At 30.3% G+C, this 17,651-nt stretch overlaps 3 protein-coding genes across 5 annotated transcripts in view; 2 read left to right on the top strand and 1 right to left on the bottom strand.

The window, feature by feature from the left end:
* Positions 1 to 10,394: 10,394 nt before the first annotated feature.
* LOC146534054 (uncharacterized) lies at positions 10,395 to 11,914 on the bottom strand. The gene is made up of 3 exons (XM_085193834.1): positions 11,856 to 11,914; positions 11,400 to 11,533; positions 10,395 to 10,679 (listed from the first exon to the last, which is right to left on the bottom strand). The coding sequence occupies exons 1-3, from the start codon at positions 11,912 to 11,914 to the stop codon at positions 10,495 to 10,497; spliced, it is 378 nt and encodes a 125-aa protein (XP_085049960.1). The 3' UTR covers positions 10,395 to 10,494.
* Positions 11,915 to 12,194: 280 nt separating this feature from the next.
* LOC146534053 (uncharacterized) lies at positions 12,195 to 13,357 on the top strand. Its single transcript, XM_085193833.1, has 3 exons — positions 12,195 to 12,244; positions 12,845 to 12,975; positions 13,179 to 13,357. Exons 1-3 carry the CDS (start codon positions 12,195 to 12,197, stop codon positions 13,355 to 13,357), a joined length of 360 nt encoding a protein of 119 aa, XP_085049959.1.
* Positions 13,358 to 15,986: 2,629 nt separating this feature from the next.
* Positions 15,987 to 17,651, top strand: part of LOC146534050 (glutathione hydrolase 1 proenzyme-like) — a 31,057-nt gene continuing 29,392 nt past the window's right edge. Inside the window, exon 1 of one of the 3 annotated variants that reach the window (XM_085195091.1) lies at positions 15,987 to 16,127. The gene's annotated coding sequence lies outside the window, so the exon portion shown is untranslated. Of the gene's footprint in view, positions 16,198 to 17,651 lie in introns of all 3 variants that reach the window. The other 2 variants (XM_085195094.1, XM_085195093.1) reach the window with 2 other exon arrangements.

Raw genomic sequence — 17,651 nt, 5'->3', positions numbered from 1 at the left:
AAACCGCACCGGGCAGCAAATACCCTAGCTACGCCACTGGTGCATCCAGAACTGGGTGGTAAGTGGGGAGAGGAGTGTCTTAATACTAGGCTCCCTATTGCTTCTCTGCTACATGCGGGATACAGCGTGAAGCTGAAAAAATAAAGAATATTATTATGATGAGAGTATTTAAATATACAGCTGTCATCCAACAGTTTCCTTGTAGTTCAGTTTTCGGCACGAGTAATCAAGGGCTGGGAAACTTTTTCCCTTATCTACCTTTACCTTATTTGCGGCTCCCAACATATAAATTTATGATGTTGCTTACACATACTTTTTTTATGTTTATATTGTATTATAAGGAAAAAATAATAATAAACACGACGGGTTATGCTTTTGATTTCCATTCTTCTTCTCCGCATTTTGCATGTAAATATTATTATCAAGCTTAACCAAAAGTAAAATTTACTATGGCTAGAAATAGAGAGTGTAAAACATTTTTTATTAAAATAATAAACATACTTCTGACAAGATTATCTAATTCATCATCAAAAACTAACAATGTACAGATTTAGTCATAATGTTTATTTTAAATCTGCACACCGGCTTAAACTATGCTTACGAATTATACATAAATATATATATTTTTACATAAAAAATGTAACAACACCAAAAATATAAAGAATTATCCTCTTTATACATTAATATTACTTATAACCTATTCATTTTCAGAGACCTAAAGTCTTTTTTAATTTTCAACAGCAAAAGCTTTTGACTGTTTCTCGTCTCTTGTCGTTTTGTTAATTGGAACACGTCAGCTGTGTCATGTGTGTTTTGAATTTAGGGCTTTTAAAGTGAAATCGATATTGCTAGTCTAGAATAGTCTTTCATTTAAATTTAATTACGAACATATATTGTTTAGAATCAAATGAATATTCTTTTTATTTTAGAAAAGAAGTCTGTTACCTAATTGTCATACTTAGTACTAGGTAAAATATATATTTTATAGATATTTCTCCTTACTCTAGATCCGACTATATTATCAGCCTTTTCTGGTATGGTACTCTGGTATCCAAATACCCGATGTCAACATAGACAAATATTGTGAAACTATGTAAAATACATAACATTTCAGTTAAGCTTTGCTCACATTTGCATCACAAAGCCGTAGAGATAAACAAAAAATATATTTGTAGTTATTTATAGTTTTTTGTACATGAAGTGACTGAATTTATGTGAGATTACATATTTTTTGTAGACCCGAAGAAATAGCTCCAGGAGTTACGTGACGAAAATAACCAAAGGTTCTTTTCTATTGAACTGGAGCCCTGAATATATACAAAAATGGATTCAAATAGTATATTTTTTTAATTCTGATAAAATACTTTTAACATGTGGTGGTATTCAACAGTAAATGTATTTCAACTGATTGAATATGAAAATAAAAACCACTCATCTCTAGTATTCATCAAATTAATATAATTCATCATAATGATAAAGATATATATTTGGGTTCCTTAAAATATACACAAAACATTACTTATTTTATCGATGGTTATAATTCGGTGGTTATGGTTACATTATCAAGATTCGGTCAATAAATTTAAAACAATCTTAGTTATTACAATAACATTTCAAGTTCAACACCAGAATATTTGATGTTTAGATAAATATTTAAGTGAAAATATAACATACCTGTGTGTGTTGGTCTGCTCATTTAATATTAACGTAAAGCAATCGACCGTCTCGAACAGTGAACGAGGATTTTCTCTCTAGAGAAATTATTAAGATATTTCTGTCCTGTTCAATTTTGGGAAACCATTCCTTATTTATGAATTACTTCTACTATATAAAGTTCCTTTTTGTAATAATATTCTTCTTTAGTTTGGAACAATTTTAAGTGTTTACTTTTTGTATGGTTGCATTTTTATTATAAATATTCGAATATATTACATATTATAATATAAGAAATATTACATTTATTTTACTTTAATTCACAAATGGATAGAAGTCCCCAAATGATGATAAATTGTACGAAATTCGCTGCTTGATCAAAATCCTATGTCGACCTACCGTTATAAAATGTAGCACTCGTAGTCCGACTCGCACTTGACCAGTTTTTTGTATCTGAACCATTTGACATAAAACGTGAGAAAATAAAGTAAATATCTTTTGCACCTTACATGTGGTAGGAAATTTAATAAAATAATTTAATTGAATTAACAATAAAACATTTTTTTATTTAAGAAATCATTTAAAAATATATCATACAATAAAAATATCTATCTATACGTATTAAGTAAGCAAAAGCTTTACTCAAAGATATCCATAATATTTTAAATATTTTTTTACATCATTTAAAAATATATTTAACAAAAAAATAAAAACTATAACTATGAATTCGCACAAATGTTTGACTGAAATGCGACAGGTTGTGGGTTCGTCTCTACTCGAAAAAATTAAACATATTGTATATATATGTATGTATATTTTAATTTCATCGCTCTGGTGTCGTGGCAAAGCGCAGCGTTGAGTTCCGCCATTCAACACACAATACCTCCAGAATTTGGCGGCAAATGGGGAACGGAGTGTCTTAACACTAGATACCCTCTCCCTATCCTGCTGTGCGCGGGATACAGCGTGAAGCTAGTATAAAAAATAAAACAAATAAATACAATAGAGTTAAGTGATCCAATACAATTTCATTATTAAGTTAAAGTGTTTTTCGATACTAAGATATTCCTTCAATAGAAGTAAATGAAATCTAAAGAAATTGAGGGAATTTTCCAACGAAAGATATCTTAAAGAGCTTCGAGGTAATTTGTAGTTTATATTAAAGAAATAAAGAAAAAACATAGATTCACGCTGTATCGCATACACAGCACGGTAAGCTGTGGGAACCTGGGAACCTAAAATTAAGACACTTCGTTCTTATTGCGTGTGAACTGTGGAACTCAACGCCACGATTTGCCACCATACCAGAGCGAGAAAATGACATTAATAAATATTTTGTTTCCTCGAGTGGGATACACAACCTGTCACGTTTGTAACCCTGCGCTACACTAGCCTCTAAAAAAATATAAAATATTATAATGTTAAATAAATAATTATGATTAACTCTACGACAAAAAAACACTGTGTTCTTCACACACAGGTAGAGAAAAATTATACATTTAAGAAAAAGTTATTTTATAAAAAAAACATACATCTAGTAAATAAATATAAAAAATATTTTAAGTATATAAATCATATTATTTTTTTGTACTATTTTTTGCTCCTAAGCCTATAAATATTTTTATTTCATTTTAGATAACAGCCCAGTTGACGTTTGCTGCGAACAAGTAAGATCCGTTATTTTAATTTTAATTTTCCACAATATTGATGTAAATAACAGTATAGAACTATAATAAAGTTCCCATAAAAATACTGGACAAGCGCGAGTGGGGTTCTACCATCGATGATTCCTTACAAAAATGGAGGCCTTGAGCGAAAAGTGATCTTATAAGGGTTCATTTTTTCGTTAAAGGATTCGGAACCCTAATTATGTCGTGTTGTCAGGCCACAAGCCTGTAAGACTGTAAATGACAGGTTGTGGACTCTATTTCCACTCGAGGAAATGAAATATTTAATATTTTCATTTCTTCTCTTTGGTAACTAGGTAAAGTGCAGCTTTGAACCCCTCCACTCAACACAATGCTTCCAGTATTCGGCGGAAAGTGAAATCGGAATGTCTAAGCACTAAGAAATCTCTGTCTACTCTGCAACAACGGGATACAGCGTGAAGCTGAAAAAAAAAACTGCTTTATAATACTACAAAATAACACGATTGTATCTTACTTTAGTTTTAAATGTTATGGTATTTGGGAATAGTTTGCTTTTACATAATTGTAAATAACAAAACCAAGAGCTACACCAAGAGCTATAGGTATCAATAAGAAGAAGAGCTTGCTAAGACTGAACACGCAGCCGCTGGAAATTAAAAAAATAATTAATTGACTCATAAATTAAATAAATCAGTTTCACGCTGTATCCCGCACACAGCAGGGTAGGCAGAGGGAACCTAGTCAAGACCTAAGACACTCCGTTTTCTACTTTCTGCCGAAATTATTATAATTGACTCATGATAATATATTAAAGAAACACTTGAATTATCATTGAAATGAAGTATAAATGAGACATTATACTGTTATATTATTTTATAATGTCTTATTTGTTATTGTTATATCAATTTGTATTTGTTTGGGTTGTCGTGGCGCAGCGGCACAAGAGTGTGACTATAACGCGACGGTTGTGAGTTCGATCCTCACTCGAGGAAGTGAAATATTTATTTACGTTTATATTTCCATTTCTTCGCTCTGGTGCGCGGCGTGTTCTGCCACTCAACACGCAATGCCTCCAGAATTCGGCAGAAAGTGGTCTTGACACTAGGCTCCCTCTGCCTACCCTGCTGTATGCGGGATACAGCGTGAAGCTTATTTTAATTTGTATCTGTGTTCTTACAATATTAAGCCTAATAAAATAATGTTAGTGTAAAAATTTAAAATCTGGCATATGTTTCAAAAAACTTGCGTGAAACGTACAGAACTAGAATTTAATAGTCACTTCCTATAGATATATTATCGATAGCCATAAAGTGCATTTCTGTAAAACTCCAGTATATTTTTTAAAAGTTGCTATTGAATTATAAGCTAAAATCGTCGATAAACATGCGAGATTTGTTAAACGAAGTCAGTGAATATAATTTACGTGTATTTTTTTATAAAATTTGACATGACAGAAGTCGGAGGAAGAAGATTCAGTAAAAATGTATACAAACTTACTTTAAATTAAAGTTAGATAGGCCATTCATTAAAGAATTCCAAATATTTTACTACACTTACACTTGTTTTACATATTTAGCAGTATAGGCTAGTTATTTAAAATAATTATAAGCACTTAGTGAGAGCTGAATTCAATAAAACATGAAAAACAACTAACGAAGTCTATAAAATATATATAATTAAAAGAAATATACAAAAACTAAAAAAAACATTACCACATGTTAGGAACAATGAAATTAAAATTATATTAATTAAAACTGCATTAAGCACATTTCTGTAGCGAATAATCTATTTTACGACAAATGTCTTTTATGACAACGTCATACAAAATGCATATAACAGCTGCCATAATGGCTTTAGATAGCGTTTGCAAGCTATTCAGAAGATAAGCCAATTTAAAATGTAAAACGAACATCATACGAAATTGACCTAATTTGTGTGGAATATTCAATTTTTACAATTTCACAGTAAAAAATGTTATTTCTTATTAATATTTTGTATTTTCTTTTGTAATGCATATAGCATGCTAACATGGGGGGTATGATTACATTCTTTTTTTATTTGAATACTATATATAACATTACAGACCCTTTCTATCTTATTATTATATTAAATTTTCTTATTATATTATTTATATACATGTGTATAAAAAAATATTATCTTTGTTCATACATTATTGTTATGAATTATTATTTAGAATAATTACATTTAAATTGTTTTCACTTCCTTCCTGGTAAGGCAAAACGTGGCGTTAACTTCCACCACTCAACACACAATGTCTCGAATGTCTTAACACTAGATTAATTGAAGTATTTGGTTGTTTACCTCTAATGCACTAACTAATCAAGAAAGTTGGGCGCAACCGAAGCTAGCAAATAAAACCACTCGGAGAACTCTGTTGTAAAATTTGATTTATTTGTATAATAAAGTAACCACATTCGACGTCATTGTATACGATTTTGAATTGTTTAGCTTTCATTACCCTAGGCGATTGCTTCAGGCAAAATATATATTCAATTTCATCTTGTATTTCCTGTTTATACTGCGACGTTAGCAGACGAGTTCCTACGATTTTCATACACATTTTATTTAGCGATTCCATCCTGAAAATCATATATCAATGTTGTTATAATTAGTGATTTATATATTACAAAAGAAATAAAAAACAAATTTATGGTACAACGCACTCTCTCTTCAAGAGTGATGATGCCATAAAGTGAGAAATCACTCCGTTCTCCACTTTATGGTACTTTTCCCGTATAAGATATGAACCTACAATTACAGTAACCATTGTGACAACGACTAATATATAATAGAGTTATTAGGTATGCTTTTAATAGTACATTTTTCAAAGGAACCATTCCTTTGAAAATATAACTTTAACTTCTATTCAAAAATATTTCAGTGATCAGAAATAGCCTTTTATAAAATTTTATATAGTAAATTTTGTCAAGAAGTTGTTGAAAGGTTTCTTTTCGAATATATTTTATACAATATACATGAAATCGGTGGTGTGAAATATGAGAAATAGAATGCTGTCATGTATACCTATTTTAGGTTTATGTTATTTAACTACCCTTGAAAAAAAAATGAAGTAAACGTGGCATAGAGGCGCAAGCACTTGACTGTAAACACGAGAGATTGTGAGTTCGATTCCCGCTCGAGGAAATAAAATACTTAGTATTTTTATTTATTCGCTCTAACGTCGAAGCAAAGCGCGGCATTGAGTTTCGCTACTCAACACACAAAGCCTCCAGAATTCCGGAGAAAATGGAGAACACAGTTTCTTAACACTCTCTCTGCTCTATCTTAAATTAAGCTAAAAAAATAGAATAGCATATACTTACATATTATATCTGCAGCAATCAAAAATAGCACAACGAGCAGTCCGACGACACACACCACGACGCATATGGCAGTTTGTGCAGCAAAACCCAGAGCCTCGTTGCTTACAAACACATTATGCCAACTATTTTTAAAATATTTTAAAGTCTTAGTTTCACATTAAAGACATTTAAATTAAAATCTTAAAAAGAATTAGATTTTTACGGGACTTATTTTTGTCGTTACCATCTAGAAATATCTGTTACCAAAATATTATTCCTAAGAATGACCAAAATCATAAATTGAGAATTCGAATCCTACTGTCTTAATTTTTATATGTTTTCTAAAACATTTATTTTTTCTTAATATGTAACTTATATGTAATTTTAATTTTATAAATTATTTACTAATTTAGCGTTAGGCGATAATAGCTAGCCTGAATCCGATACATTCGTCGTATTGATTAAGCAAAAGTTACAGGCTTAAATAAATCTATTATCATAAATAAACATAAAAAAAATATGATTTATCAAAGTTTCTGTGACTAGGATTACTCGGCACAAATATATCGACCACACATATTACAAACAAGGAAATTTAGACGGTATGTAAAAGGCAAAAAATATTTACAATATTAAATATATATAAATGAAATTGCAAATACATATTTACCACATAACTTTTAGATGAAATCCATATTATATGCAAGATTATAATTTGACTTTTAATTGAAAAATATTGTCAAAATGACGGAACACAGAAAATGAAACAGAACGTTTGTGTGATACTAAAAAGTCACTCACATTTAAATAAAATATGCTAGCAGCTCTTGTATGTTATAATATTCAATTATGAATTACCTGGAGAAAAATAAAATTAATTTATATTATATTTGTTATATTATAACTTAAAAAATATTATTTGAAGTATTAATAATTGTATGATAAGTATTGTCGTAGGAACACAAAGAGTGACTGTAAGCGCCACTGGTCGTAGATTCGAGTCCTACTCGAGGAAATTAAATAATTATTGAAATTTATATTTCCATTTCTTTGTTCTGGTAAGGTAAGGCAAAGCGCTTAACACGTAATGCTTCCAGAATTTGGAGGAAAGTGGGGAACGAAATGTCTTAAAAATAGGTTCCCTTCTTCCCTATCCTGTTGTGAGCCAGGAAATGAAAATATTAAATTATACATTCTTCCAAGTAGGTATAGAACTTACAACCGTCATATTTACAGTCACACGCTGTGGCTCCACGAGGGCCTCATATAATATAATAATTAATAATACTTACATAAAGACTCAGCTAATATAATTAAGCCGCCGAGGACGAGTGCTATTATAAGGGCACAGCACAGAAATTTACAGCACAGTTCAGCACAGCACCGACAACAACACGCACAGGGATTCGGTATTGGAATGCAGCAACCACCTCCACCACTTCCAATAATGATATTCCGAAAACTAGACGTAAACAAAATGTATATTGACTGTACAATGATCTGCTAAGTTTACATAATAAACATTTCAACTCATCAGATACTTGTGGACTACACAAACAATTAAGTGATTAGTAAATAGCGAAAAATGAAGATTTTTGTAAATGGACTTTTATGAGTTAAAAAAAATAAGAATTATTGCGAAAAAATAAATGTTATGTAAGGCCAGTAGTGGCGCAGGGGCACAAGAACGTTAACGTATGGGTTTATGTATTCGATTCCCACTCGAGGAAATGAAATATTTAATATTTAAATTTCTTCGCTTTGGTGTCAAGGCAAAGAGCGATATTGAGTTCCGCCACTCAACACGCAAGGCGGAAAATGGGAACCGAGTGTTATAACACTAGGTTTCTACTGTGTTAGGGGTTACAACCCACTAAAAAAATGTAAATGTATAATTTACGCATCAATTTATACCTATATGTAATATGAAATAATATTATAAAAAATAAACATATTTTTATATATGCGTTACTCTAAGCATTTATATAAAGTCTCCATTGTATTCATACAGTTTTATGGAAAGTCATTTTATAGCGTTATCAGTAAAGGGAGGCCAACACGACAGGTAATGTTAGTCCTCGTAAAAGGAAGCCCGAGTTTCGGAGAAACAGTGATTATGTAAGGTATAAACATAAAATCGAGGAAAACATAACATTTTGATGATAAAACTGTATATATTCTAATATCTATTTACATACATCATAAATTAAAATTAATACATTAATTTAAAATGTATTAAATTGCAATATTAAGTAACTTAAGTTTTGAGCTTTTGTGTACCTGCTTCTACTGGGAGTGCAAAAACGGGGGTTTTTTATATATTATACCAAGAAGAACACTTATTAAGGGTATACTTGCAGTTAGTCAGAATTTGGATGAATATTTAGTGTTTAATTATGCATTTTATTTAAGATACAAAAGGCGACCATTTCTTTTACCATATTTACCATTTTTCTCGAATAATTTTAGAACAACTAAACAAAACTTTACCAGTGACATTATGTACTATAGTTCAGTTAATTTACGAATGAAAAGCTCACAGCATACTTACACATTTCCCATGTAAATTAGGTCTTTGCAAGAAGCACGCTCATGTATTTAGATTTCTTTTAGCATATTCAAAAAGATTTTTGAATTAAACATGGTTTCATTTTAAACTTACCACATAATTTGTATGATAATGAACTTTTGGTAGAAAGCACTCCATAGAATTACGTATCCATATCTATACTACATTATGAAGTAATTTTCAATATTTGCTTGTAAATAACCTCCATTTTGTGTTAAAAACTGACTGTAAATACTTTAAAGATTTTGACAGAATAATACAGATTAAATAATAAATATACTCACTCCAATTGAAAAATGTTGGTGTTTTCTTAAATAATTACAATAACGATCAGTAATTATTATTATTAGAACTGTAGCGAAGTATGGCTTTTTGGAATTATAATCATTATAAGGAAAATGGGTATAAAATATTTAAAAATTTTGATAGATAAATATTTGATGCAACTGTAATTTATCAATCCTAACCTATATCATAAGGCTTCTCTGGCATTTAGCAGCTCTGCTAGGCACAAATAACCTAATGTGAAGACAAGTCCATTCCACATTTTTCGCCCGATTTCAATACATTCATTATGTCCTTATTTCCCCAGAGTGGGATCGAACTTACAACCATCACGTTTAAAGTCACTGTGCATCAGTGCCCTCACTAATATTATAAAAATATAATATCCAACACAAAAACTGCATAGAATATATCATTATTTGTTACGTTCACAGAGATCAGTTCGAATATAATATATTGCACTTTAGTAGAGCCAATTTTATGAAATATTTTAAAAGAAAATGCAAAAGGACAGCACATTCAATATACATTTATATATGAATATTAGTAATACAACGGATGCGTTGTTCTCATTTCCTAACGAATGATTGCGATAAGAAAGTAATATCCGTTTCCAAGCATATATAAGAGCAATGACTTATTTTATATTGTTTTAGAAGTATATAAAAGATATTTAAAAGAAATATCTTTCTCTGTACATCATACATCAAGTTTATCATTTACATGACCTAATTTAACAAACATGTGCATTGTCCAATAAACTTTATTTCAATATAAAACAATAATAAAAAAATATTAACTTCACAGTTTATCTTCATCGAATAAAAAAAACTACATACTCTATATAATAATATTTTAATGAAATAAACACTGTTATAAATATAATTGGTATAAAATATAACAGACTACGCCACCACCCGCAAATAAAGAAAGTTTATTAAGAAGCCTCATGTCACAAGCAATTGTGGTTGCTCTAAGGCTAAACATTTTTATCTTATAAAAATGTACAAAACCTCTAATATATTAATTCTAATGTGACATTTTTCTTCTTTCGCCTTATTTTTTGTATAAGATACGTAAAATTTATACCAATATTCAAAGGTGCTATTATTGTAGAGTTGATTTCAATAGGTAACGATGTATTCTTAGTATCAGTTCTGATATTTCTTTCATATGATATGTCGGTTGTCACTTTTTGATCTAAACAAAGAGAAGCGTAAAACAAGCCTTTTAGTTTAATAAGAATAACACTTAAAATGTATCTAGAATAATATTTACAAAACAGAAATTATAAAAAGTTAATTTAGCTTTAGAATATTATTTATATAAAAACCACTTCAAATATTTTAACATTTTCCTCTGATTCTCTGACCGCACTTTACATTACTAAATTATATTTCGTGCTCAAAGGATCTCGTAAATAATTTATTTTTATTTAGGCTTTCGTTAGTGACTAAAACGTTTATCATTATATTATTAAGTATCTATATATATTTTCCTTTTTTTAGCTTCACGGCTTATCCCATACACAGCAGGGTAGGCAGAAGGAACATGGGAACCTAGTGTTAAAATATTCCGATCCCTTTTAGGCATTTCCGTCTCCCACTTGCAGTGGAATTCTGGAGGTGTTACTTATTTATACTTTATTGTACACCACAAACTGAAGAAAACTAAGTTACAAACTACATCTAGTACTTATATGTACTTGTTGAGTGGCAGGACTCAACGCCGTGAATTGCCTCGTTACCAGAGTGAGGAAATGAAAATAGCATAGCGCCTTTCCCTATTAACACATAGCACAAAATGATTGGGCTATAAAAAATTGGAGACTAGTGCTATACATAATTCTCTTTAAGATCGTTCTATTTAACCTAGCTTAAACCTCACATATTCTGTAGAGTATAAAATATATTTGTTTACCTTCAGAGTGCCTTGCTTTCTCCATGTCTATATAACAATAATTGTAGCCGAGTCCAATACCCAATGCTAACATTATTAAAAGAGTGGTAATAAGGCATGTGACCACTGACGCTAACGCACACCATGAAACTAATCTGTAATATACCTTTACACGTTAGGCTATTATAACACTTTCACGCTGTATCCCGCACACAGAAAGGTACGCAGGGTGAACCTAGTGTTAAACTCTTCCTGCCAAATTCTGTGGAAGCACTGCGTGTTGAGTGATGGATCTTAACGCCGCGCGTTGCAAGACACCAAAGCGAAGAAAATGGAAATATTAAATATTTCATTTCCCCGAGTGGTAATCGAATCCACAATCTATCGGGTTTCTAGTCACACTTTGTACCCCTGCACGACTGGTCTTATATATATAACATTTTCAGATATTTTTAAACTTGTTTTCGTGAAACTTACCTTTCAAATACATAAAAAATATTACCAAAACAGTCTGCTAATCTCGTGCAAAAGCACATCTAGTATAATAAAATAAGATAATATTAAAAGATTAAACTTCAAAAAAGAAATACAAAGAAAGACCCACAGATAAATAAAGAATTATTTTTGACATATATTTTTTAAACAATAAATTCTTAAAAACTGTGCAGATAAAATATAAAAACTTATTTGCCTAAACGTCATTATATAACTTACCTCTTAATTTGTCAATTTTATTATAAATATAAATAATAGTTTTATTTTATTTGGTCGACGACACAAAAGTGATTATATATTAAACAATTATTCTATACCACCATGACAGACTACAAGATCTTAAGTGAAAATATTCCAGATTCTTTAAAAAAGTACGTTAATATGAAATGAAAAATATATTATTAAAAACACGTATAAAATTTGTTAAAAAAATAGCTAAATCGCCATTCTGAACGAAGCCATTTTTATCAGGCGTTTGAAAATTAACGATACGAAACGTATAAAAAGCCAAATAGCATTAAAAGCTTTTACGTTTTGTGAAACTAATTTTACCATACTAGCCTTAATATCTTTTTTATAGGAACTTTATTGGATATTAATAATAACTATTAAATATATCTTTCTATTGAAGCAGTCGTGGCGCAGTGTTACAAGAGAGTGACTGTAACGCAACAGTTCTGGTTTCGATTCCCACTCGAGAGAATGAATTATTATTTATCATTATTTTTCCGCTCTGGCATCAAGGCAAAAGCCGGGCGTTGAATTCCGTCACTCAACACGCAATACAAACGCAATGCAAATTCTGCGAAAATAATAATAATAATAATATATTAGCAATATAATCAATATAAATGAAACTTCTACTAAAATATTTAAATTAACTTCAAACTGTAACGCACACATAGCAGGGTAGGCAGAGGGAACCTAGGGTTAAAATACTTAACTATAAATTTAATGTCTAAAATTCACAGCAAACCAAGATGGATGACATGTGTAATATTTATAGCAGGTTTAGCCGTAATAACACTATCTGCAGTGGGAGCTGGTATTTTTATAGGATACACATATTGCTATATGGCCCATAGGACAGGTTTTAGTCCAAGTAAGAAAAAGACCATTTTTTTTTAATTAGTATCATAGACTATTTAAAATTTGAACCCAAACTGAAAAATTCAACCAACTTTAACTATTTAAGTAAAACGTTTATCTTATTTAGACAACAAAGTAAAAAGATTTAATCGTTTTATTAAATAAAATAAATAGGCAGGTTAAAATAAACTTAGTTCATTATATGTATTATTGTAGTTAACGTTACACAAATAGAAAAGTTGCAAATGTTGGAAGTACCTATTGGAATATCTAAAGAAAGAGGATCAATAAATGGAGCTATTTTGACGCAAATACAAAACATATTAAAGTTTGGACATACAATATTGGATAGCTACCCTAATAAATTAGACAAAAAGGAAGATACTGAAATGTAATGATGTTATATATGCTAATTAAAAAGTAACTCAAATAATTAATAAATAATCTATATCATTAATTAATAATTGATTATTGTTATTTGTTATTAATATTATTGAGTGAATCTTTAACACATTAACAATCAAAAATATATTAATATTTTCCATATATAATTTTCTTTTTTTTATTACACGTTTTATTCCGCAATTATCAGTCTAGGCGGAGAGAGTCACGACGAAGCGATTTCCATCTTCAGACCGCATACCTACAAGATATTCCATGTTGAGTAGTGGAGCTCTACACAGAGCCGCTGGATATGGAACCTACAACCATCGCATTTACAGTTTTTTTGTAGAAGTCGTCCCATTCCCTCATTATTTCTTTAAGCTTTACTCTATTTCTCGCACATAGCATGGTAGACAAAAAGAACCTGGGAACCTAGTGTCAAAACACTCCATTAAGGCCGTTCTCCACTTTACGGCGAATTCTCGAGGTATAGCGTTTATGTTTTTACCAGAGTGAGGAAACCAAAAAAATATATATTTTAATAAATACAGTGATTTTTGTAACATTAATGAATAATGATAATAATATAAATACTGATTTTCATTTAATTTTAAATCATTGGAAACTCTATATACAAGCCAAGATAAATTATATTATCGGAACGTCTCTATCATCTAGGCCTAACCGCATTTCCACTAGAACAATTTAACCCATTTTGCCTATTCCTATAGTTACATATATGTAGATATGGAACCGCACAGTGTTTTACTAATTGTTTGGGCGTCGGCTAACCTTTGTCACTTTAGACCAATTAATATTGATTGAAAGTTGGAAAAAAATTACTGATGATGACTCAATAGTCCTTGGATTCAAATATTATCAATGAAATCAATTTGTCGTGAAGTTTGTCCTGTCTGGTCCTTTTGTCAATGAAAAGTAGTTATTCTGTCGTGTGAATATTGCCTAAATTCTTTTTACCATCCTTTTAGTAAGGCGGTCATGGCAAAGCAGCACAACCGTTTCCACTTGGGGAATGGAATATTCAATATTTTCTTGGTATGGTATGGTAAGAGGCAAAGCAAGGCGTTGATTTCCGCCACTCAACACGCAGTGACTCAACAGTTCGGCAGAAGGTGGGCAATGGAAGTGTTTGTATTAATGGAGAACGGAGTATCTGTACACTAGGTTGCGACCGTTCTCGTCGTTCATTGCTCAAGAATAGAAAAATGTATGTGACCAAGCTGTTCTTAATGATATAATACGACAATTCATTATTGACACAACAGACGAGAGTGGAACTGAATTTTATAAACTAACAAACTTTTTTTAAGTTATTAGGGAAATACTTTACATTATTACTATTTTCCCAGTCTGGTAAGACAAATCCAGTATTAGGTATTAAATATTCTTGTGACGCGGGGAACTGCTTTTCTTGTATTAAAAAAAAAATATCTATAATTCTTATAACAACTTGTAACATTTTAAAAACGTTCCATAGAACCAGTAGCGTGTAAATTGATTGTTCTAATTGATGCTTGCCTTCACAGTAATCCGATAAAGAACCTATTCTCATAACATCTTTCAATAATGGCCACGGTTTGAGCGAATCGGATCCCATGTTAAATATAATGAAGGAAGGAATATCTTTTATTAATTAATTATTTTATTTTGTAGCTCTAGCTTTATTACTTTAGTTAGCATTTTATGCTGTATCCCGCATATGGCATAAGTAAGTGTTATGACACTTCGTCGCCCAATTTCCGGACCCGGCGGAGCTCACTCATATTATCATTAAAAACGTAAATATTCATTCATTATATTACCAAGTGCGTGTGAGAAGTTGATAAAATTAAAATGAAATAGTCTATATTATTTTAAAAATTAGATTCTTTATCACAATTTGAATCCAGAAGTAGAAGACCAATGATGTCATCCTATGAAATGACTTGAAGAAAAAAAAACACAAATGGAAGTCCTTCACCGTATATCCCGGATGCAATTATTCCACTGATGATGGAGTATTTCTGTGATATCAAAGCAAGTTCATATATAAAACAGGATATATGCACTACATCTCTCAATCATAGCTTCAAGTTTATATAACAAAAAATATGTTGTGCAGATTAATTCTTAACAAACTGTATTAAACTACGGTTTAATAATATCATGTTATAAGTAATTGTAGATAATCCATGTGCGAAAATAAAGAAAATAAATATAGGTAATTATTTTTGAATCTACTATACACAGTAATATTAAAATTATATTTTTCTTATTTATAAATTGTGAAAGCCGGCCATCCATTCTATATAATTTATTTCCAAAATATTATTAGTTCATATCATATTTTTCTTGAAATACCAATAAAATAACAAAATAATTATTTATTGTACGGAGATCAAAATTTCTGGTAACAGCGTCGATCTTTCATTTCTTTTGAACTATAATGAAACAGGTTGTCCATCATGTTTCGGCTGTGCCCAGTGCCCACATAAGAAATCATTAAAAGGACGACTAAGTTTCACAGCTATTCGGTATTCCGTCTCGTGAGACAAACGAAGGCGACCGCGTGCGCACGCGCATTGACATCTTCGTTAACTGATTTTTACTCTAAAACGAATATATTAATAATATTCTATGATAAAACGGTATTTTTGTGAGACTGTTTGTTCCTTAATAAAGTTCCTGTGATATTTTTATATTTGTTTGTAGTGTTATAAAGTTTTTTGCGATATTACATCAGTGTGTGTATTGTGACGTTTATTATCGTCGATAAGGAAAGTGAGTACGTTTCAGTGGCAACTCTTAGTTTTAAGATTTAGGATTATGGATCAGATTGAAAATGATAATGGTAATTTATTATGCTTGTTTTACATAAGCGAGAGTGCGTAAAAAATATTTTTATTAAATGTTTATCGTATTTGGTCTTTATTAATTTCCATAAAAGGATTTTTTTATTTCACATGCGTAAAATATCAACATTTTTAAAATAGTTTTATTCAATTTAATCCCTGTTGATAGCTTGTAGCTTAGGTCGAATTTCGCTTGCATTCACAAAAAACTGAATATACATAGGTATTGCTAGCTTCGATTAGATAGACATTTTTTTATTCTAATTGCAATTGACTTGGTACCAGGAAAATTGTTGATAATAATGTATAGGAACTCAAAATAAATCTATACTAATATAATAAAGCGGAAGAGTTTGTTTGTTTGTTTGTTTGTTTGTTTGTTTGTTTGTTTGTTTGTTTGTTTGAACGCTAAGATCTCTGGATCTACTGGTCCGATTTACATTGTTTTTGTTTTGTATGAAAGCTGCATTCTTCAGAAGTGCTATAGGCTATATAACATTACATTACACATATAAACTAATATATTTTAAAGTACTTTCTAATTTGACATGCAATTTATTCTGCCATGTTAAGAACAAACGTCGCGTCGCTACGCAACCGTTACCGCGACATTTTGATATTCATCCTTATGAAAATAAATATAATAGTCACTCTTAGCATTTTATCTAGATTGATATTATAGTTTACTGTATAACATTCTAATAAATAATTAAGGAGATGTCACTAATTCGAAATGACCTAGCCTATGGGCGGCACAGTATGAGTATGACCGACGCGAACGGGCAGATGACGTTGATGGTTTTATAAATTTTCATACATTTTCGAACTTTATTTGCTGTTTATAATTAATTTAAAATACACTTTGGTTCTCTTCTTTTTTTATTTGATATTGTTGGCAAAAAATATTTTTAGGTAGTTTTTAGGTACGGGTTCTAGGTACTTTTTCTAATATTAAAAATATCCTTTAGTTACTTTTACTTCTTATGTTGGTTTTCAATTTCTCAGACAATTTTTCTAATAATATGTCTCTAACTATTATTCTTTTTGATTATTTAAGCTTATATTTTCTTACTAATTCTATTGAAAACTGAAAATATATTTAATAAATATTCTTATAGTTGAAGCAGGCGTAGCCGCGTCCGGGTCCACTAGTAATATTAATAAAATATCACGTTGTGTTTGTAAAAAAACTAAAATATATAAATAAGTAACTATCCAAAACATCAAAGCTACAAAAATGTGTCAGAGTTCTTAAATAATGTCCAAGAAATAAAAATATCATAAACGTATTAAACCCTAAATATATTACATTTACTATAGAATACTCGTATATTCTTTTATAGCTTCACGCTCTATCCTTTATATAGCATGGTAGGCAGAGGGAACCTGGGAACCTAGTGTTAAGACACTCCGCCAAAATTATTTTATAATAATAAGTAATACAAATCGATTA

This window comes from Heliconius melpomene, chromosome 12, assembly GCF_056956725.1.
Source record: "Heliconius melpomene rosina isolate 202511_hmr_F chromosome 12, ASM5695672v1, whole genome shotgun sequence".
Classification (NCBI taxonomy): domain Eukaryota; kingdom Metazoa; phylum Arthropoda; class Insecta; order Lepidoptera; family Nymphalidae; genus Heliconius; species Heliconius melpomene.
Note: the sequence above shows the minus strand (reverse complement) of the source record. Positions and strands in the feature narration are given on the sequence as shown.